At 54.7% G+C, this 22,046-nt stretch overlaps 2 protein-coding genes across 6 annotated transcripts in view; one reads left to right on the top strand and one right to left on the bottom strand.

Annotated features, from left to right (window-relative positions):
- The first annotated feature begins 4,345 nt into the window (after positions 1-4,345).
- Positions 4,346-22,046, top strand: part of RAI1 (retinoic acid induced 1) — a 139,967-nt gene continuing 122,266 nt past the window's right edge. For 3 of the 5 annotated variants that reach the window (XM_049874751.1, XM_049874746.1, XM_049874745.1), the window contains exon 1: positions 4,346-4,777. The gene's annotated coding sequence lies outside the window, so the exon portion shown is untranslated. Of the gene's footprint in view, positions 4,858-12,790; positions 12,897-22,046 lie in introns of all 5 variants that reach the window. The other 2 variants (XM_049874747.1, XM_049874748.1) reach the window with 2 other exon arrangements.
- LOC126068389 (serine/arginine repetitive matrix protein 1-like) lies at positions 4,953-15,278 on the bottom strand. Its single transcript, XM_049870867.1, has 5 exons — positions 15,129-15,278; positions 7,861-8,001; positions 7,661-7,779; positions 5,449-5,781; positions 4,953-5,298 (listed from the first exon to the last, which is right to left on the bottom strand). The coding sequence occupies exons 1-5, from the start codon at positions 15,276-15,278 to the stop codon at positions 4,953-4,955; spliced, it is 1,089 nt and encodes a 362-aa protein (XP_049726824.1).

The raw sequence follows: 22,046 nt of genomic DNA, 5'->3' as shown, positions 1-22,046 counted from the left end.
AGTCAGTTCCCAATGGCAGGTTACCCAAGTCACAATGGAACAAAACACTACCCAGTTCTGTGCTATCCCCATGATCAGTTGCTGACTGGACCATTGTGATCCATAGGGTTTTCACTGGCTAATTTTAAGAAGTAGATCTCCAGGCCTTTCTTCTTAGTCAGTCTCAGTCTAGAAGCTCTACCGAAACCTGTTCAACATCATAGCAACATGAAAACTTCCGCTGACAGATGGGTGGTGGCTGCATTTCAGGTGCATTGGCTGGGAATCGAACCCAGGTCTCCCTCATGGAAGGCAAGAATTCTACCACTGAACTATCATGGCCCCCCTTAAAGGTACCTAAACTCCCAAATTTCCAAACACTTTGCTATCCAATCAAAACAAACCCAGCAGCCCAGGTTCAGCCTTGGAGCAGCAAGTTTGAGATCTGTACATCAAGCTGTGTTTACTGGGCTTTGGTGTTGTACGGCGGGCCCACCCCCTTGCTGCCCTCTTCCTTCATCAGTGGAGAATGTCAAGCAAGGTCTCAGCAGAAACCTCTCCTGGGCTGGCTCCGCTGTCAGGGAGCCCCAGGCAGCTCCCGCTTCTCCTCAAGAAGCCCTGCTTTCTCAGCCAGCACAGAGCAATTCTGGCACCGTCTTGCTCAGAAGCTCCCTTCCCCCACTTCCCCGCTAAAGCTGGGAGGAATTACTCTTCAGCAGATCTCAGCTCACAGGGTACATCCTCCAGGAAGCCTTTTTGAATTTCTGGGCAGGACCAGGTCATCATGTGCCTGGGCTCCCCAGTGCTTTGCATAGGTTCTAATGTTGTAACCCAGAGCCTAACCCCACCCATGTCTGTCCACAGAGAGCACCCATGGAATGGGTGAATCAACTCACCTGCTGTGTGACTGGTACAGATTGAACTGTGTCCCCAAAGTGCGTGTCAACTCGGCAAGGCCATGATTCCCAGTATTGTGTGGTTGTTCACCATTTTGTCATCTGATGTGATTTTCCTATGTGTTGTAAATCCTAACCTCTATGATGTTAATGAGACAGGATTAGAGGCAGTTATGGCAATGAGGCAGGACTCAGTCTACAAGATTAAGTTGTATCTTGAGTCAATCTCTTTTGAGATATAAAAGAATCGAGTAGAGAGGAGAGGGACCTCATACCACCAAGCAAGAAGAGCCGGGAGCAGAGTAGAGTGCCTCTTGGACCTGGGGTCCCTGTGCTGAGAACTCCTAGAACAGAGGAAGATTGATGACAAGGACCTTCCTCCAGAGCCGACAGAGAGAGAGAAAGCCTTCCCCTGGAGCTGGCACCCTGAATTTGGACTTCTAGCCTCCTCAACTGTGAGAGAATAAATTTTTGCTTGTTAAAGCCATCTACTTGCGGTATTACTGTTACAGCATCACCGATGACTAAGACAGCTACCTTGGGTGACTAACTTCACCTCTCTAAGCCTAGATGTTCTTATCTGTGAGATATGTTGTGATAAGGAGGATTCAGAGAATGCTTGGTACATTGGCTGAGTAATGGCTTCAGGCCCTATTTCCTGGAGTCTGTGAATGTTCTCTTATATGCCAAAGGAAACTCTGCAGATATGACTAACTAAATTAAGGATCTCAAGTTGGGGAGATTATCACAGAATATCCAAGTGGGTCCTACCATAATCAAAGGGTCCTCATAAGACAGGAAGCAAGAAGGTCAAAGGAGGAAGGAGGAGCTGTGACAAGGAAGCAATTGTTTCCTTGCCTTTTCTAGGTTCACCACGGCATCACAAGCCAAGGAATGCAGGTGGCCTCCAGAAGAAAAGAACAGGTTTTTGCCTGGAGCCTCCAGAAGGAGCCAGCCCCGAAACTGATTTTGGACTCTGGGCCACCAGAACTATAAGAAAATAAATGCATATTGTTCTAAACCACCAAGTTTGTGGTAATTGTTACAGTGGCCAGAGAAAAGGAATACATGTGGGAAGCACCTGGCACACAGCAGGTGCTCAGAGCAGCAGGCCTGGTGCCTGAGGCCCACCCACTCTCCTTGTTCCTCCATGTTCTTCCTCCCCTGCTCATGATGGCTTTGTTCTCTGGCACACCTGTCCCTCTTGCTCGACCCAGGGTACTGTCCCTGACAGTTCTCTAAGGCCTGGCTCAGACTCACCTCCTCCTGAAAGCTTCACTGACATCGAGAGAATGAGCTCCCCTCTTCTGGGATTCCTCCCACAGTGCCTAAACTGTGGCTCCTAAAGAGGTCAGGCAGTGACTCTCCCTTTCTGTACCCCCAACCCCCCACATCCTGAGCATAGGGACCCAATGCTCCCAGCCGCATCAATTTGACGCCAGTGAATTAAAAAACAAAACACAAAAAAAACTGATTCCAAGGCCAAAAAATGGGCCCTCATGGACGTGGGGTTCCAGGCAGTTTCCCATGAAACTTGCCTCTCTGGGGGCATGACCCCCATGGGTGACCTGAAGTCCTTCAGGGAGGCCTCCTCTTATTGCCTCCCATTGAGGTTCCTGGGGCCAGATCTTCCCTCAGATTCGCCCCAGGCTAAGGCAAGGCCCTGAAGGCAGGAGGGATCAGGATGGTGGTGGAGGTGTAGGCAGCCCCTGTCTGAATGAAAGGGACCCTCCCCACTTGCACAACATTTTGCCTAAAACAGTAACAGCATTCACCACATGCAGGCTCTGGGCTACGTGCTCTACACACGCTACCTCATTTAATCCTCTCCACAACCCTGTGTGCTAGGTGCTACTGTAATCCCCCTTTGCTAGATAAGAAAACTGAGGCTGAGCAAGGTAAGTGACGTGCCCAAAGCCACACAGCTGGGTGCCGAAGAGCCAGATTTAGAAACCAGGTCTGCCACCCCCAGAATGGGTGCTTGCCGCCAGGAACGTTTCCACCAGCCCGGTATACGATACAACCCAGCTTCTGCCTTGCTCCCCACATCTGCCCTGGAGACCAGTGGCTGAGCCTGGTAGCAGGAGCTTCAGGTGCAAGGTCTGTCTATGCCACTTTAGCTGTGGGGACCCAGACAGGTGACTTTACCCCCTGTGTCTTAGTTTCCTCATTCTGAAAATGTAATGAGCCTACTTCAAAGAGGGGCTGCCAGGATCAAATGAAACAATGTATAGAAAGGGGTGCAATGCCTGGTACAGACATAGAACCTTATTCTACAGATAAAGAAACTGAGGTTTGGGAGGGAAACTCACCTGTCACAGATCACCTGGGAGTTCTGATGCCTTGACCACCTCCATTCTCCTCATAGGAGGAACAGAGCAGCCTGCAATGGGGTTGTTCATCTTGTCCTGCTCTGAAGACCCTAGAGGCTGGGGGTGGGGGTCGGGGAGGGGGGAGGTGGGAGGCTTCCCAGCAGGTGGTAGCCAACTCCCACCTCAGCTGGGGTGAGTCAAAGCCTTTGAGTGGCAATTGCTGAGGGGCTCTGTAGGTTAAGAGATTCGTTCATTCATTCAACACTCTTCTGCTTAAAATCTTCCAGTGGCTTCTTTCCCATGGCACTGGAATGGCACCCAAATTCCTCACCAGGCTTTCCACTGCCGCCCTCTGCAGCCCCAGGGGCCCTCCATCATTGCTCTATCACCACTACACCTTCATCTCTTTCCAGTCCCACATGCCGACTGCCTGTCCCCTTGCTTGGGTCTTCTCACTATTCTAATTATGAACGAAGCTCTCTTCTACCTCAGGATCTTAGCACTGGCTCTTCCCTCTTTAGGAATGCCCCTCTCCTCTCCTTCCTGCTACTCAGTCCTCTGCTTAGACAGGCCTTTCCTTTCACCCCCCAGATAAGGGGCCTCCTTCTATCACTTCACCTGTTAGTTTTCTTCCCAGCACAGTTACTCTCCGAGCCATGTACTTTATGCACCTGAGCACGTGTTTATTATTTGCCTCACCCCACCAAGATGCTAGCCCCTGGATGGCTGGGCTCAAGTGTCTGTTGAATCCCCAGGCCCAGCAGGGCCCCAGGTGCCCAGTGAATGAAGATGTTTTTGTGCTGAGACCTACCGAGTTTTGAAATCCAAAATGTTTCCCAAACTGTAAAGAAGTGGTCACAGGTGAGGGTTAGTGGTGAGGCTGGGTGGGGACCAGACCGAGGGACCAAGCAGACACTGGACGTACCTGAGGCAGGTTACGGGTCTAAATATTCGGCCTGAGGTTGCAGCCGCCGCCCTCACCCTGGTCCTGGGCCTTCTCCAGGCCCGACAGCCCTTGGGGGCTGCACCCGGATCTCACTGCAAAGCCTCCTCCCTTCCTAAGCCCGCGGACAGGCGGGGGGCGCCCAGTGGGGCGCGTGGACCGCCAGAGGGTGCTGTCGGGGCGCGCACGGCCCACCTGGGGCCGCGAGCGAGCGCAGCCAGGCTGCCCGGGAACTTTTCTCCTCCAGCTCTCTCTCGGCTTCCCCCCAGCGCGCCGCCCTCCCGCTCTTCCTGTGCGGCGGGGATCGCAGTTCCCCGCTGCACCCGCGGACACAGGCAGGTCGGGCGGTGCGCGGCCAGGGCCCGTCCCCCGCTGCCGGCTCCTGCGCCCGGGCGCCGCCCCCGCCCGCGCTGGGTTCGGAGGGACGAGTTGGAGAGCTAGGCGGAGGCCAGGGCGCGGGGCGAGCCAAGAGGCCGCCCTGCCGGGGCCCGACGCCGGCGCGAGGAGGGGGCGCCGCGGCCCACCCTCCTTCCTGCCTGGCCGCGGGCCGGCCAGGCCGCCGCGCCCTGACCCCATGGCCGCCCAGGCCTCCCGGCCGCGAAGTCGCAGCGTCGGACCCAGGGCCCCCGCGTGAGCGCGGCGCCGAGGTGAGCCCTTAGCGCCGGCCGGGGGCACAGGGGGCGCTGCCTGAGCTAGCAGGGCGGCGCGCCGCGTCCGGACCAGCTAGGTGAGGAGCCTGGCGTGGTCGGGTCGAGCGCTCCGGGCCAGGGTGTGGGGGTCCGCGGGAGTCACTGCTTTGTGTGGTGCGGGGGGTGCATGAGGTCACCGGATGGCCGTCTGGGGAGCCGCAGAGCGGAGGCGCCCTGTGTGCCCCGGATGAGGGGGCTTATGGCTGGTTTGTGCGGCCGGCTGGGGTGGGTCCGCGGCGTGGGGGCTCGAGAACTGAGGGTCGAGCTTGTGGCTGGGGATCCGCGTGCGCCGTGTGGCGCGGCGTATTGGCCCAGTGTCGGGTGGGAAAGTGGGGGCATCCGCGCGGCGCCGGGGGCGGAGGGTATCTTTGTGCCGGCGCCCTGGCCGAGGCAGAGAGCCAGGCCGCGAGTGCGGTGCGTGGTGGGTTGGGGCGCGCGGGGCTCTCTGCGGTGTCCTCAGCCGGTAGCGGCGTCCGGGCCTGTGCGCAGGCCCCACGACCGGGCAGGAAGCGGCCCCCGCGGCCCGGGAAGCTCAGCCGCGGCCAGGCCCTGGGCGCGCGGGCCCCCCGGGAGTGAGGTCACGCCAGGCCCGCGTCCCCACCGCCCTTATCGAAGCTTGGCCCCCATGCCTTGGAGGCAGGAGACCCGGGAGACGTGGGGACCGGGCGCGAAGCGACGTCGGCGAGTGTAGCAGGGGCGAGAGGGTGGCAGAGTGTGGGGGTGACATTCGGAGCCTTTGTTGCGCCAGGGGCCACCGAGGAGGGGCCGAGGGGGAACGAAACAGCAGGCCGGAGGCCGCGGCGGCCCCAGCTTCCTGGGGCGCCCGTTTTCCCAGGGAGCGATTTCCCTTGTTAGGGCTCTCAGTCCTCCTCAAATCCACACCGGGGGCTGGCTGGAGTGCGGGCCTGGGTCGTGTCCTCCGCTTGGGAGCTCGTGATGGGGGGAGCAGTGGGGGTTCAGCTCTGAATGGATAAAAGCAAACGTAACAATGCGCTTTGGGGGGCCTGGGGGAGGGGAGGCGGCGCGCTTGAATGGCGGACCGCGGGGCACCCTGGCCCTGCGCCTCTCCACGCGCCGCGTTCCCTTCTGCAGCGCCTTTCCCATCGTTTCATTAGGCCCTGATTCCAAGACCCACGCGGGACCCGCACAGTTCCCTCCCACCCAGAGTGCCCCTTTCGGTTCTTCCCCACCCCAGCGGCGTGTTGAGGATTCAAGGGCATTACATCTGGTTGCAATCCAGTTTCACGCCGCTGCTGGGCTGTTAAGACCTTGCGCTGACGTCAGAGCAGGGGAATTACTTTTTATTTTATCTTTTTTTAGTTGTCTGCTGCCCTGGGAGGGGAGGCGGGGGTGGATTAGGCCAGCTCTGATGTGGAGGCGCCAGCGCGATGGGAGACCCCGGCTGGAAGCTCTACCGCCAGCTTCTCTTCCAACCCCCCCCCCCATTCTCTATACACACCGTGCTGGGGGTGCGCAGGCCCACCCCGGGTGGGGCCAGCCCTCGCAGCAGACTGAGTGGAGGCCTACCCCTGCGGACTGACCATGCAGCTGCGTCTCCAGGGGACTCCCTGGGACATGTCACAGGCTCCCTTAGGTTTCAGGTGCCTTGGTCCTCAGAAGCTGGACGCTGGAGTCTTCTGGTTTCCCACCCTTGAGAACCTAGGTGGTGATGGGCCCAGGAGCTTCCAGGGGATCACTGGGAGCAAGGAGTGGGTGACACAGAAAAGTGGGCACAGCCTTTCTGGTCCAAGGCAGCTCAGCCTCAGGACCTAGCCTTGGAGGAAAGGGGGGTGTATCAAGGGGAGATCCAGGCTTAGGAAGCCAACTGTGGAGTGGGCAAATAGGAGCTTTCCCAATAGTCAGGAGTTCCCCAGGCCTCCGCCTAAACAGAGAGAACTCACTGGCTCCAGAGCCATTTTTCTCTCCCACTGAACCATGAGGCTCTTGCAGGGACAGACCTGTTCTCATTCCTTTTTAAACCCCTAAGTCTTGACCACTGGCTTGAAAACTCTTGGTGGTGACCCACAGCAAGTAAGGCCACACCTACTATATGTAACTGAAACAATGTTTCCTTAAACAGTTCTTTCTTCTAAGATGTTTGCTGGTCTCTGGTACTTTCTGTCCTAGTCTATTTGATTTAAAAGAAAATCACTGGTTGTGACCCACTATTGATTTCACAGTCCGCTAATGGGTCATACCCAGCATTTGAAAAAATGCTGAGAAAATAAATCTGCCATCTATTCATTCAACAAACTCTCACTGAGGCCCTAACAATTTCTCTCTTTTTAGATTACTCAAGCAACACTTGGATACGTTCTCATTGTGAAAAATGCAAATAACCCAGAGTTATATCAAGTAAAAGCAAAAGTCCCCTTTACCCTGCTTTGCTTCTCACATTCTCCCCACAGGTAACCCTAGTGAACAGCTTGAACGTATCCTTCTAGTCTTTTTGCTATGCACTTAATATATGCATATATCACATATAAAAACACGTAGTTTTGTTGACCTCAAATGAGAACTCATGGGACTTTTATTCTGCAACTTCCTTTTTCCTCTTCTTTTGTCTCAAAGAAGTTGTAGCGTGAGGTGCTTCAGGGCAAGGCTCTGGATTGCTCCTGACTTCACCTTGTACTGAACAAGTTATTTGCCTCTTGGTGCCTCAGTTTCCCCATCTATACAATAGGGACCTTGTGGGACTATGGTGTAGATTTAATACCCTAACCCACAAAGTTTGGAGCAATGTCTGGCCTGTGTCAGGCACTTCATCAGTGCTGGGTCCTGCTAGCATCATTGCTATTTTTACTGTTATTCCTCCCATTGCAGTCCATGTTTGTCCCTCACCTGTGGCTGCAGGGTGGGCATTGTTTGCTGCCTCCATGGGCAGGGTGAGGGGAGAGCCGTGTGCACGCAGAGGGTGCAGCCAGCAGGCAGCACTTCTCTGGGATAGGTGCCTGGGGTCTCTGGGCCCAGGGGAGAGACACGTTTCAAGGTACCACTGTTTTTCAAGTCCTGTGCTTAACGTTACCCACCCTCCCCCCAACCCTGCCAAGGTCACAGCCCAGTGGGTGGTGGAGACCCAGATAATAACCAAGGAGACCAGCATCCTTGTGGTAGTCATGCGGGGCCTGGGGCTGGCGCAAGGGTGGAAGCACCAGGTTGGCCATATGGGGGTGACAGGGGTCCTGGCAGAGGGAGACAGTGTGTGATTCAGGCCAGAGGCTAGAAGGGGCGGGGCAGAGAACCTGGACACAGCGATGAATGTGCCCAGTCTTGGCCAGAGTTGGGGGGCTTTGTGGAGGAGAGGAGCTTTGGGCAGGTGCTTCAGCTCAGGTAGGTGAGAAAGGAGGGGGATTCCCAGCAGAGGGAACACGGCAAGCAGTCTTTGGAGGCTGGGTCAGACATGGTTTGTGTGCTGTGGCCAACAGGGAAGGCCTTGACTCAAAAGGATGGTAGGGAGGAGGCCGGCAGCTGCTCAGGCCTCCTCACTGGCCTTCCTGCCTCCATCTTGGCCCCATTAAGGTGCTGCCCCATCATCAGAGGGTCCTTCTCAAGCAGAGTGGGCCCAGCCCTGTTCAGGCACCTCCAGGGCTCCTGCTGCCTTCCTGATAAAGGTCCAGCCCTCGGCCCTTCATGGTCTTTCCAGCATCCTCTGCCTGCTTTGCCCCCATTAAATCCCCTTCCCCTCCACATTGCTCATTCCCAAGGTTCAACCCTGGACATCCCTGCCTCTGCATTTGCCTTCTACCTAGAACGCCCTTCACCTTCTGTCCCTGCCTCCCAAGACCAAGACAGACGTCCTGTCTCCTCCTCTTGACCCCTGAGGCAGGATGAGTCATCTCGCTTTGTCTATACCCACAGCACATAGCGGATCCCTGATTATTGGTAATTCTGTCAGCGTTCTCCTCACAAGGCTGCATCTTTCTCCTTGCTCCAGCCCCAGCACCAAGGGGTCTGGAACACAAGACCCTCACACAGGGCTTCCTGGCAGGAGCCGCCAGGTGAGGTGGAGAGGATGAGGACTCCAGCGTTTCCTGAGGACCCCCTTGGCCCTTAGCAATGGCATCTGGGATCATCTTCACTCTTCTGGGTGAGAGTCAGAGGGTTCTGTCCTGTCAGACTCTATGGAGGAGACCAGTGAGCCCCTCCCCCCAGCCAGGGCCCAGCCTCCAGGCTGCTTGGAGAATTCCCTGAGGGGACTGAGAAGAAACTGGCTGGTCCTGTTCCGGGGATCCAGGAGACAAGTTCAAGGCAGAGCTGTGTGTCGTGGTGGTGGTGGGGGTGTTCCAGTTCCTCGGTGGGTCTCTGGGTCTCTGAGGTTGGAATGTGACACCAGGGAGGGAGGGTGGGTGGTAGGGTCTCTAGGTGCAGGCTGGGGTTTGGCTGGCAAAGGACAGATTTTGCTGTACTGGTTCTTGAACCTGTGTGAATTGATTGTGTGTGTGTGTGTGTGTGTGTGTGTTGTGTGGAGGGGGAGACACAGAGAGAGAGAGACAGTGGATAGGGGAAGAGGGAGACCTGGGGGAGAGAGAGGAAGATGGGATGGGGGGGAGAAGTTCTTGCTGAACAGTAAGCTTAGAATCAGGAAAAATGCAGCCAGGCGCACTAGGGTTTGGGCAATACTGGACATTCATTCATTTGTTCATTTGTTGAGCAGACAGTCCCTGACGGTTCTGTCACTGCACTGTGCTCACACTGGTCCCCAGAGATGAGCAAGCTTGCTGTCCACTGTTGAGGCCCTGGAAGTCTAGGGGGCAGGTGACAGTGGACATCTGGTTTCTGTACAAAGTGATCAGGCTCAGGGGAAGAAGGCAGCCCACCAACTGAGTCAGGGAAGGCTTTCTGGAGGAGGGGGAAGGCAGGATGACTCAGAGGGGCAGGAGTGGTCCTTTGAGGAAGAATAAGGGGCAGTGGGGTGGGGCAGGGTGGGGTGGGGCAGGGGAGGGGAAGAGGGAAAGAGACGTTTGGGAAGCCAGGCTAACCGGGCATCTCACTTCTCTGATCTTATCTGTACTTTGGGGAAGAGTGGGTCCTTTCAGATGAGAGGTCAGTGAACCCAAGTCACACACTCCTTAGGGGCGGGAAATCAGGGGACCCAGTGAAGGGGGTTGACAGAAAGCGGGTAGGGGGCTTGCTCAGAGCATCTGCAGGCCCGGTGCTTGGCACCTGAGGAAGAAAACGCAGAATCAGTTGAACTTGGGCTCCTTCTCCTGGAGTTCCCTCTTTGGGGCTGTGTCCATCAGTGGGAGGGGTCAGGGCAGTGGAGGGAGCACTAGATTTGGAGTCAGGAAAAGGACTGAGTTCTGACTGTGGCTTCAGGCAAGCACTTCCCCTCACTGAGCGCCGGTTTTCACTTTGGTCAAAAAGGGGAGTACGAATTGTTGCAAGCATTAGACGTGATGATTATGTTGGTGTGTTTTGTGATTGAGAAAGCCAGGAGACCCTGTAGCTTACAGTCATAAACACAGGCTTTGGGATTAGGCCAAACCAAACCAAACCCATCACCGTCGAGTCGATCCTGACTCATAAGCTGAGTTCAAATCCAGGCACCAACCACTCTCTCTGGGGCTTTGTTTCCCCATCTTTGAATGATGAACATAATAGTAGGCCCTTGGTGATTGTTGGGAGATTTGGTGGGTGCATGTGCACAGCTGCAGGCACACAGCACTCAGCTGTGCTGCTGAAGGCCTTGGTCCTGGGAAGAGATTACTGTTAGTATTCTTTTCCCATCCGTGCCAGGTGCGTCTTAACTTTACCTGCAATAGCATTGACCAGAACGAAGAGTTTAGGGCCTGTTTCCTTCCTAGCCAGGTCAAGGAAGGTGGATTGAGTGAGTCTTTGTTATACAGCAGAGCAGGTGAGAATTACTCATTTTCTGGCCAGAGTTTGTTTCAGAAGTGACTTTGACCCCGTGGTGCAGGTGGACTCTGAGAAGGCATCCAGCCACTTTTGGCTTCAGGGGCGGTGAATGTGGCATGATAAGCATGAATCCATGCATTTGTTCATTCATTCATCACATTTTGAGCACCTCCTGTGCACCAGGGTACTGAGAACACAGCCACAGGTGTGAGAGATAATTCTAACATAGCGTAGCAGGTAAGCACTTACATTTTGGAGTTTAACTACCTGAGTTCATATCTTGGTTCTGCTCCTTACCACCTTGGGCAAATTACTTATCATCTGCTTTACTCAGTTTTCTCATCTCTAAAATAGGAGAAATGATAGCGCCTCCCACTTAGGGTTGTTGGGATAATTAATGAAGTAATACAGATAAAATACTTAGAAAGTGCTAGAGAAGGGTACCTCACCTCATTGTCATTTTTATTCCTGCTCTGGAGGAGCTTACAGGCCAGTTTGGGGGAGGCGGGAGCTGGTCCCAACCAGGGCTTCCCTGTAAGGGGTGACACCTGGGCAGGGAACGGCAGCATCTAAGCCCTGCCATGGAGACAGGCTGATGCACTTGGCCTCATCGTGACGCTTCTCGTAAGGTGCTTCTGCACTGTGCCCTGGGCCTCCTGCAGCTCAGTTCGTTGGGGAAGGTCCAGCTCTGCCTGGGCGCCTCTTTGAGAAAGAACTTTAGTATAAAGTGTTGAAGCTGAAAGTGTTTTTTGATTGAGCCATCCTCACTGTGTGTCGTTAGGCAGGTCCCTCAAGCTCTCTGAGACTATTTCCTAATTTATCAAATGGGCAGAATAATAGTATCTGTTTTATGGCTTTGTTTTTAAGAGGGTTGAATGAGAACATGTCCGTCAAGCATTTAGCCAGTAGGAAAGGGCTTAATAAATGTCACCTCTTAGTGATGATAATTCCCGGAAAACGTAAATTTAAAACTTAAATTTAAAAGATTCCTTCCTGGGGACTACAGCTCCTGAAGATGTGAAGGTGTAAACCTTCCACTAGCCCAGTAGGACCAAGAGTTGTTACAATGAGGAGAGAGAACTGAGGCCCAGAGAAGCTTAGCTACTGTAGCCGAGTCACCCAGCAATCCATGTGTGGGGTGTGGAGGGGGGCCAGAGCTGGGTTCCAGGGCCTGGTGCTCTCTGATGCTTTAATAGTTATTCCTTCAGAAAAGAGCTATGGGTGATGCAGCATTGATATAAAGCTAGACTTGTCTTCTGGAAGCTTCCAGTCTGACTGGGAAAATGAAATTTGTACATGATTATGATAAGGGGTAAAAAAAATCATCTGTTCCATCAAAGGGGGAAGAGTCATGTGTTCATTCATTTGAGGGGCGCTGTGCCAGGCCTTGGAGCAGAAGTTCTTAGCCAGGGCTGATTTCGTCCCTCAGGAGACACGTGTCAGTGTCAGGAGACATTTTTGGTTATCTCGACTGGGGAGGTGCTACTGGCATCTAGTGAGTAGAGGCCAGGATGCTAGTAAGCATCTTACAATGCACGGGACAGCCCCCAAAGACAAACGAGGTGACCAAAAACATCAACAGTGTCAAGGCTGGGAGTCCCTGCCTGGAGAGATGGCAGCAACCAGGCAGACACAGCCCCTGCCTCTGAAAGCTTCTTGTGGTGCATGAATAGACACCAACAAGAGCAAGGAGGACAAGCATGGAGTGCAGTGAGGGTGACACAGGGCTCACCACCATTGGGAGGGAAGGCCTAGGCAAGTCCCTCCAGCTGGAAGGCTTGACCAAGCAAAGACGTGGAGGCAGAAAGTGAAAGGGTGTGTGGTGAGAGGGGCAAGCTGCGGCCACCTAGTGTGTGTGTGTTGGGGAGACTGCAGAAAAGAACCTGGCCTCAGGGTACACAGGAAGCAGTTTCCAGAGGTGGAGGGTGAGTAAAATGTCTGGTTTGAGGGAACTACAACTCCCAGCATGCTGGCTATGCTAGGGAACCTAGCTGACAGAGCCTGCGGAGAGGCACCTGCAGAGATGGACAGGTGGGATGCCCTGGGTGAGGCCCCTGGCACCCTCTGGTTGTGGCGTAGCCTCCACCCTTCCTCTCATATGCATCTCCCTGACAGGTGGGGAAGAGAAGTAGGAAAAAGAGAGAGAAGATGAAGAACAATATTTTCATTTCAAACACAGGTGGGAGAGATGGAAAGGAATCTGGCTTATGATACCTTTGAGGTAAGCACAGAAAATCCCTACCATGGTCCGAAATAGCACTAAAAACACGTTTTGCCAAACAAGACTTAAATAAGCATCTCCCTCTTCTTGAGTCCAGCAGGATGTGGACCAAGCTGGCTTTGTTTCCTTGGGGTGACACTGTCCCCTAGAGCCCCAGCCCTGGTTAATTAAACAGAGAGGCCCTGGTCTTCTAGGGCAGGGCAGTGATCTGGGGAGCTCGCCCTGGCAGCCCTTGGCCTCTGCCAGAGCATTCCAGAGGTCCGGAGTGGGGTGGGGGGCAGGGTGAGAGAGTCATTCTACAAGCACAGAGGTGGGAGACCTGTTCCTCTAATAAGTGAGTGTACGCATCTTTGGATGCTGAAATGCATCATGGAGAAAAGCTATCCTTTAAAGAATACCTATTGTGCCAGGCATTGAGTAGTCACCTCTAAGCCTTACTAACTGCCCTGAAAGGATTATCAAGGAAAGTGAAGCTCAGAGAGGTTAAATGACCTGCTTGAGGACACACAGCAACCAAGTGGTAGTACAGGCCCTGCCTGCTGCTCACTTACTTCCATTGGGCAGCAAATCACCGATCATGTAATGCTACTGCAGTCTGGTGGGAAGTTTTTCAGGCTTAGAGTCAGGCATTTGTCAGCCTGAATTCTGACGGGGTAACTGTTGTTGCTGTGGCTTTCGCTCTTGGAGCCTCCCGTTTCCTCATACGTCAAGCAGATATAATCATGCCTTTATTCTGGAGTTGTTGTAAGGGATGTGAAGGGGAAGAGGGAGGCCTGGGGGTTAGGGCCTGCCCTGGGCCACCCAGCGTGGCAGGGCACTGTAAAAGAGCCCTAGGAGAGATTGTGGTATCTGCGTATCAGTGTTGGGTTTCTTTATTTGAACGGGGAGAGAGGGCAGCCCTGCTCTGCAGGTAGAGGAGGCCGTGTGGAATGCGGGCGTTTATTTTTCTTTGGCCGTGAAAGCCCTGTTTCAGCTCAGGCTGACTGTGGAGGGCTTCCCAAGATACTGCAGTGGGTGCCTGCCATGCAGACAGGTCTGCCCAGGGTGGGCACTAAGAGGGTACTCTCCAAGGGAGTTTCCCACCTCCCTCACACACCACACACACACAGCCAATAAGCCCTCATCTCAGGGCCTGGGATACCTGGGAACCCTCAGAGACAGTGAGGGGCCCCTGAGGGCCATGAAATGTGCCACCCCCCCCCCACCTGCAATCCTGTAGTCCTCCTGGTCCCATTCATCTCCTTATCTCCTGGCAGCCTGTAGATTGCTGGGAAGGCAGGGGCAGCCTTCCTGACTGACAAACAAAACAAGCCATCGGAACAAAAGGAGAGGGGAGGCTGGCTGGGCCTCTCAGCTCCCCTCCCCCTCCCCTTGCCCCAGCCCTGGCTGCAGGCATTTCTCTTGCTCCACCCAGCTGGCACCCTACACTCAGAGGCACTGAGGGGGCCCCAAAGCCATTGTTGGTCAGGCTGCCGTGGCTGGGAGCCCCTTGCACTGGGAGGTGGGCTCGAGGAATGCTGGAGTGGCCATGGGGCAGGGCTTGCTGAAATGGCTGCCCCCCTCCTTCCCTTCGGCTTGCTGGGCAGGCAGCTTGGAGAGGCAGCCAGGCCGGCAGGTAGCAGAGAAAGACATCGGATCCAGGGGGAGCAGCAGAGAAAGCAAACAAACAGGGCTTTGTGTGGCTGCAGATTGGCGTCTCAGAAGGGAAGCCAGGCCTGTGGTGGGGAGGAGCGGGAGGAGAAAAGGGGGTGGGGAGAGGAGGCCACTGCTGAGCCTGAGATAGGCGGCTGGGCCAGCCTAGGCAGCCAGGGAGCAGGGACAGGCTCTGGCTGAATCCCAGCTCCGTCACTTCACTCCCTAACAGATCTGGGCCTGTCTGCCCACCGGGTCCTGGGCAGAGCCCCTCACGCGTAGAATTGTTCGGTAGATTACAGATGATGGCGACAGTCCCCAGACCAGGGCCTGGCCCAGTCAGTGTGAGCTCCCGCCCTACTCCTTGTCCCCGGAGTCAGTGGGAGGACACAGAATAAGAGAAGATGGGGGTCTCCTGGGAGGCCAGGGACCGCTCAGAGCTGTGGGGGCTCTGACTGGGGGAAACAGGTTCGTGCTGTCAAATAGCAGAGATGCATGGGGGGCGGGGAGACACGCAGACAGCTCGATGATCCCCTCCGGGACCATTTCCTCTCCTCTCCCTGTCCTCTAGAGGGGACGGTGAGAGGGCAAATGCCTCGCTTCCAGCCCGCTCTCCCGCAGCACCACCATCTTTGGTTGGACAAGCCCCGGCCAGCAGGGCCCTCGAAGCTGAGAGGGGCCCAGGAGCCCCAGGGCGCGGGGGCAGCGCGGAGGCCCGGGCGGGGCGGGGCGGGCCACTCCTGTCGCCATGGTAGCGCCCTGTCCCGGCATGCCTCGCGCCCACCCGCACCTCTCAGGAAGGCGGTGGGCGTGGCAAGTGGGTGTGGTTGGCGGGCGAGGCCCCGCCCCGGTGCCTGGTTCTCCTTGGTAGGAAAAAGCACTGAAGGCCTGGGTTCTGACCCCAGCGCTGCCTCTGGGGGCCCCCTCCGTCCTGCCGGCAGTGTGGGAAGAATGAGAGACTGAGCGTGTTAGCCTTGGAACTGGCTCTGCGCCTGGAGCGCAGCAGTCCCAAGTCAGGGGCAGCAGGAAGATGCTTTCTGGGCCAGGATAATGGAAGGCTAGTTCCTCGTTCTCGCTGCAGAGGGGCCTTTAAAAAAGTAGGGGTCCCCCAGAGGGTTCCAGGCCACGCTGCCCCTGAGCTGAGCTCTGCCTCTAGCTCTCCCTTCCCTTAGGCTGCCCAGGGCCAGCCAGGCCTCCCTGTCTAATGGCCAGAGGAGGGGGCTTGGGTGCACCCCTCATCTCACTGCCCACCCAGGTCTGGGCCCTGCTGCCCCAGCCAGGCTCCTCCAGCCCAGGAGCATGGGCCTCCCCTATTTGGCAGCTGCTGGACTATCTGTCTGGGAGGGTTGTTCCTGCCTCCTGAGCTCCGCTACTCCCTCTGCACTGGACTCTTCCAGAACTTTGCTGCCACCTCAGCCCTGCCCTCCTGCCAGTGCTGCCCTCTCTCTACCCAGCCTGCTCGTGTCTCCAGTTCCCAAGTGGTCACTCCAGGGCCATCTTCTTTCCCTCAGTCTCTAAAGAGACACCAATTCAGCTGGCCCCTGTCCCCTGTTAGCTGGGCTGGGCAGATAGCCAAATTTAATGCCAGCCTTTGGGTCTCAGGAGGGAGGAAGTGTCCTCGGTGAACAGTTTTCCTCTTGCCACCTGGTGCCTCACCCAGGTTACACACACAAGAAGGGTGAGAATGCACTTTGATTATAGCAGGAGGAACTCAGGCTTGATATCAGAAAGAACTTCCCAGTTCTAAGCATTTTTCCTCTACGTATATGATATATTAAATATTATGAACCTGCAACTATGGAGTCATGCTATATGTTTGGTTTTGTAAGACACTTGGTGGTTTTAATAGCATTTTTTCACTATAAAAAGAGTACATGTTTATTATAGACTTTTGGAAAATATGACAAAGAAAAGGAAAAAAAAAATTCTCATAGTCCCTGTCTCTAAAGGTAGCCATAATTGTCTTTTTTCCTTCCTATTCAGGGTTTTTGTTTCATATGTTTTGTTTGTTTAGTCACAGCACCGTTTTTCCTATACATACCATTTGATATCCTGCTTTTCTCACTTAATGTTGTGTAATAGGCTCCTTTTTCCTGCAAGTCTGTGGGAATCTTGAGAGAATTAGAACCGTGTTCTTGGGGGAACTTCAAAACTGAGTCAGATTTCTGGGGGTCATTTGTTGCACTGGGTGGTTGCTTTAGGACTTTGTTCATTCTTGCCCCACCTGCAGACTCCTGAGGACCCTTTCCCCATTGCCGGTAGCCTCTGGTGAACTCCCTATCCTGGACAGGGGCATGAAGATATGGGCTCCCACAGCCTCTGGTGCCAGATTTCTGTGGGGTCTCAGATCTCAGCCCCATCCGGGGCCTCTTTTAACCAGCCACCCTTGTTAGCCCTCTGACCCCTCTTCTGCTTCTCTATACCCTGGGGATATACAGGCCTGGCACCAGGCACAGCCTCCCTGGCCAGCCACCCCTCGGGCCAAGCACAAGCTGTCCTTTCCCTTACTTACCCCTGTTGCCAGGCCTCCCTCCATTGCCCCGTTCCTGAACAGTTTGATGCTAACACATCCAAGGCCTGCGTGACACACACCTTGGAAAATCAGTTGCCAGGGATGAATTGGCATTTAAAAGGCATCCAAGGCTTGGGAGGAAAAGCCAGAGACAAGAGAATGCAGGGCCCTGTTTCTGAGCAGCAGCTGGACTCACTGGATGAAGTATCAGAATATCTCTTTCCCAGGAATCACGCCCCTTCCAGAGGGGCAGTGGGTGGGGTTTGGGACCTGCCAGGCCCCGCCTCACTGCCTTTTGCCACCCCCCTGTTTGCTCTCAGAAATGAAAAGATGCAGAAGGGACATTTGTGAGCTGCAGCCCATGGCCCTGTGAATTATATTCTAACAGGTTTATTCATTTGTAAAAATTTTAAGATAGACTTCCCTTTACCACTAACAAGGAGGCAGCTAGGTTTTGGGCCCGATATCGATGTTTTGGACATGATTTATTCAACTGGATTTGTTCTGGGCTGGTCACCACCTGCCATGTGGAATTTAACCAAGTGGCTAGATGGATGTGTGAGGGTGTGTGTCTATGTGTGTTTCTGGGCTTGGGGTCTGTGTGTATGCCATGTGCCTCTGTGTCGGTATTTGGGGGATCATGGGCACGTGGGGGTGATTGTTCTTGTATAGTTGGCTCTATTCACACACGTGTGTCTAAGTCTCTCGTTGTTGCATTGTTGAATTTGTGCCTGTGTAGTATGTGTGTTTTGTGTATATAAGTAGGTTGCTGTTTGGCTGAGTGTGTGCATACGGTCCATGAGTCTGTTTGTGACTGTGAACGATTGGTGATTGGGTGCATGTGTGTGTGTGTGTGTATGTGCATGAACTGAGAGGTCTATTTGTGTAAATGTGTCTTGGGAGCTTGTGTGTGGGGTGCTATCTACAGTGGTGTACATGTCCCGTGTGTCTGCATGGTGTGTGTGTCTGTGTTTGTGGGTGAGGGGGCCATGTGGCTGGCTGGCTGTGTATTCTGTGGTGCAGGTGCCTGTTCCTGTGTGTACGTGGGGTGTGGTGTGGGATGTCCCCACCCTTGTTATCGATAGAGGAGGCAGTAGGTGTGGGCTGAGATGCCAGGCTGTCTGCTTTCTGCTGGGCCCTGAACCCTGGGGTGAATGAGGTGCCTGGCAAACTTTCACCCTGTGACCCTTGTGCTGGCTGGACCTCAAGGCCCTAGGAAGGAGTGGTTGGAGGGCTAAAGGGGTACTGGGGAGTAGGGTAAAAGACAATACCCCCAACTCTCTTCCAGCAGAACTGGGCCTTCCCTCCCCAGTAACTTAGAGACCAAAGTGAACTTGGGGGCCAGGTGGTCCAGGCCCATATTTCACAGATGGAGAAACTGAGGTCCGGAGGGCACATGGCCTGTTAGTAACTGGGCCAGACCCTAATGTAGAGCACGGCCACCACTCTAGGGCCTCTGCTTCTGACCTCACAGTCCCCACCAGCTCTCCTTCTTATTCCGATCAGGGTTAGAGTGCCTGTGGGGAAGTTACCTGTGGGGAGGACACCACCAGGGCACCCTTGGGGCTTGGACTGGGCAGCTGGAGCCCTAACTGAGCCCAAACTGGAGTTAGGAGGCCAGGACTCCGGACCTGCCCAGGCCTGGAGCTGCTGTGTTATCTGGGGCAGGCCCTGCTCTCTCTGGACCTCTCCTGTTGTACAAGCGTGGGGCCCCTAGTCATTGCACCCCCTCTCACACACATCTGCGAAGTCTGCGCTGCCAAGTCTGCACTGGATGGGGCCGCCCAGAGCTCACAGAGCATCAGGACTGGACTAGCCCAGGCTCAGAAAAGGCAGGGATTCATCTGGAGTCCCTCAGCAAGTCAACCCCGGGATGTATGCAGGCAGCAAGAACAGCAGGGGATAATGGGAGAACCTCAGCTCTGGGGCCTGAGTCCCAGCTCTGGGGTGTACTCTGTGTTTGGGGCTTTGTCTTTGTCCCTTCCCCAGGCCCGCCCCTGGCCCAGATGGGGCCTAGTGGCCTGGGAAGTGGCAGGCATTTGGCTTTCTCAGCTCTGTGACAGCCCTGCCCCCGCCAATAGCTAATGAGGCTGCCAAGGGCCCCCCTGGGACAGATACCTTTGCAGGCCAGGGGCAGCTGAGGGGGTGGGCTGAGCCCCTCCCCTGCATGAGTCCCCCAGGCCCTCTCCAGGCCCCGGAGCCAGACATGGGGATGGCGTGGGACAGGAGGGCCTGGAGAGACAGGATCACCCACACCAGGCATGCATTTTTCTTTGGCTCTGTGACTATTTGTAGTGGTAATACTTCATCTGGCTAGACCTGTATGTAGGCCTACTGTGGGGCAGGCATAACCTGGGCAGACAAAAGTCCTGCTCTGGGGACATTGTGGTCATGGGGGACGATGTTAGTCACATGATCTGAGTCATCATCCATATATGTACTGGAACATGTGAGTATCACAGGCCAAGACAGTGGCACAGAAGACGAACAGGGCCCCTCTGCTGGAGAGAGGGATGCCTGGGCCCAGGTCTGGGTGGGTCAAGACCCTGACTGGTGCTGTGTAGCCCCAGACCACTGCCCAACCTCTCTGGGCTCCTCAGGGGCTGGGTGTTTCCCTCCAGCTCCATCCTCTCTGAGTGGAATCAGTCAGGTCTATGTCTCCTTTCCCAGTGCTCTTTGCCCTCCCCACCAGGGCCCTCAAGATATCTGTTGGCAAAAACTTCAACTCTGCAATGCCCGAGGCACTGCCCCAGGTGATGCTGGAAGCCACTGCACAGCATGGCAGGCCCCACCTGCCATTGCATCTCAGCCCTTTTGCCCTCATAGAATCACCTGCCTGGGCAGGAGCCTACAAGAGATGAAATCACAGAATTAGCTTCTATTTCCCTTCCTCATCATTTACACCAGTTGCAGTGAAGTCGATGCCAACTCATGGTGACCCCATCTGTATCAGAGTAGAATTGTGCTCCATAGGATTTTCAGTGACTGATTTTTTTGGAAGTAGGTCGCCAGGCCTTTCTCCCAAGGTACCTCTGAGTGAACGCGAACCTCCAACCTCTCGGTTGGCAGCTAAGTGTATTTACTGTTGCCCCACCCAGTACTCCCCCACTGTATTGGGAGGCATTGATGCATACGTGCATTCGTTTGTTCCACTGGTATTTCTTGAACCCGTATTAAGTTGCCAGGCATTATGCTACACGTTAGACCTAAGGTAGCAGACTGCAGGCTGTAAAAATGGCGTGGCAGAGGCATCGTTATCTGACCTCTTCCTCTAACTTCACAAGGGGGAGAGAGAATCAGCATCAGCAGTCCAAAGTTGATTCATATGAGGCGGAGCCCAGACATACCTCCTCTCTCCAACCTTTTTTTTTTTTTTTTAACCAATTCTGACACCAGCCATCCCTACCACAGCGCTTTCTACTTCTTTGCTGCATTTGATAGTTCGTTGCAGTGGGCACACAGAATTCACAGACGATATTCACAATTAGGGAATTTATTAGGGCAGTTAATAGGTTACAATTCAGGATCAGAAATGACTCAGGATACAGTTCTTCGATCAGGGCAGCCTCTTAACTGTGCCCACAGGCAGGCTTCTTTCTGGCCCTTGGCCTGGCCTCTGCCCTGCTTGGGCACCCCACTCTGCCAGTAAGCCTGGCCCTGAAGGTGCTCAGCTCTCTCAGTCAGTGGGTTGGGAAGCCTAGCTCCACCCAGAAGTGCCTGGAGGCACCTCACTCCACCAGCAAGCCTCCTTCCCAAAGCCACTGCGCTTTCTTACTCCATGAGCCAGGAAGCACACTGCACCATCTCCTGCTGGTCTCCTGGTTCTGCTACTGCTGGTTCTCTGCCATTCTTGCTGCCAACTTCTAATCGTCTTTCAATGTCTCCATTGTTACAGCTCTCTGTTTCCTGGGTCTAGGAGGTTCTCAGCACAGAGACACCAGGTCCAAAGGATGCACTCGGCTTTCAGCTCTTCTTTCTTAGTGGTAGTAAGCCCCCCAACCCATGGCCATAGATGACTCATTTTAAGCCTAGTGGGATGGCAAAGCCATAAACCTTATTTGCATTATTAACAAGCTATCGAATTCCCTTAGTAGGCCACAAGCACCTCATTTGCATAGCCCCACCCAGTCATTTGATGGAAGTTACAAGACCATGTCGAGAAAGGCCACGTGAAAGTGATCCATCACACTGCAGGGGCCCACCTGCCACATCCTCACTGCAGAGCCCTTTTGAAGGCCTACCCAGAGTTTGGGAAAAAAAAAATCAAGTGGATCACCACTGAGTAACCCTCGAGCAATTTCATCCCAATTCCAAATTATAGTGCATCTTGTTGTTATAGCCTGCTTCGCACAAGGCCACGGCCTGCCTGGTGGGGTGGCAGGACTTCTCCAACAGCCACAGCCCCTACCCTGCCTGGGCAATCCACCCAGCCATGTCAGCCATCCACATGGACATGTCATCCACTGGCCCGGCAGGCAGTAGGGCCCGTGACCCACTCTAGTTCTCGGCAGGGTGGGTAGAGCAGGGTGGGAGTGTGGCATCCGAAGGAATGAGCTCAAATCCTGGCTTGGTCATGTGGTTGCCCAGTGAGCAAGCTGCTTCCCTACTCTGAGCCCTGGTTTCTTCATTTGCAAAAAAGGATGTCCTCTTTTTCTGGCCAGTCTGTATGGATAAAGGCTGGCTTGGGAGGGAACAGTTTCCTAAGCTGTAGGGGGCTGGAGAGCAAAGACCTGGCCTGGGCAGCTGAGAGACTGAGGCTGAGTCAGGTGGAGGGTCTTGGCCTGGCAAAGGCACGCACCTACCCCTCCATCCTGGCGGGCCCAGGATTGCGTTCAGTTGCGTGGCTTCCAGGTTATGAGTGCAGCCCCAGGAGGTAACCTGCCTGGGTTCAAAGCCTCACCTTGGGTTTCACCAGCTATGAGACCTCTGTAGAAGCCTTGATGGCACATTGATTAAGCGCTCAGTTGCTAACCGACAGGTCGGTGGTTTAAACCCACCAGCCCCTC

Source organism: Elephas maximus, chromosome 2, assembly GCF_024166365.1.
Source record: "Elephas maximus indicus isolate mEleMax1 chromosome 2, mEleMax1 primary haplotype, whole genome shotgun sequence".
Classification (NCBI taxonomy): Eukaryota; Metazoa; Chordata; class Mammalia; order Proboscidea; family Elephantidae; genus Elephas; species Elephas maximus.
The sequence above is the reverse complement of the archived record's forward strand: the minus strand, read 5'-3'. Positions and strand labels throughout refer to the sequence as shown.

Coding starts and splice junctions, on each gene's coding strand:
- LOC126068389 (XM_049870867.1), bottom strand. CDS start 15,278: ATGGCGACAGGAGTGGCCCGCCCCGCCCCGCCCGGGCCTCCGCGCTGC. Junction 7,780..7,860: donor TGGGCTGTGACCTTGGCAGG/GTTGGGGGGAGG, acceptor CCCTGGGCCCAG/AGACCCCAGGCACCTATCCC. Junction 5,299..5,448: donor CCGGGTCTCCTGCCTCCAAG/GCATGGGGGCCA, acceptor GCCTGCGCACAG/GCCCGGACGCCGCTACCGGC.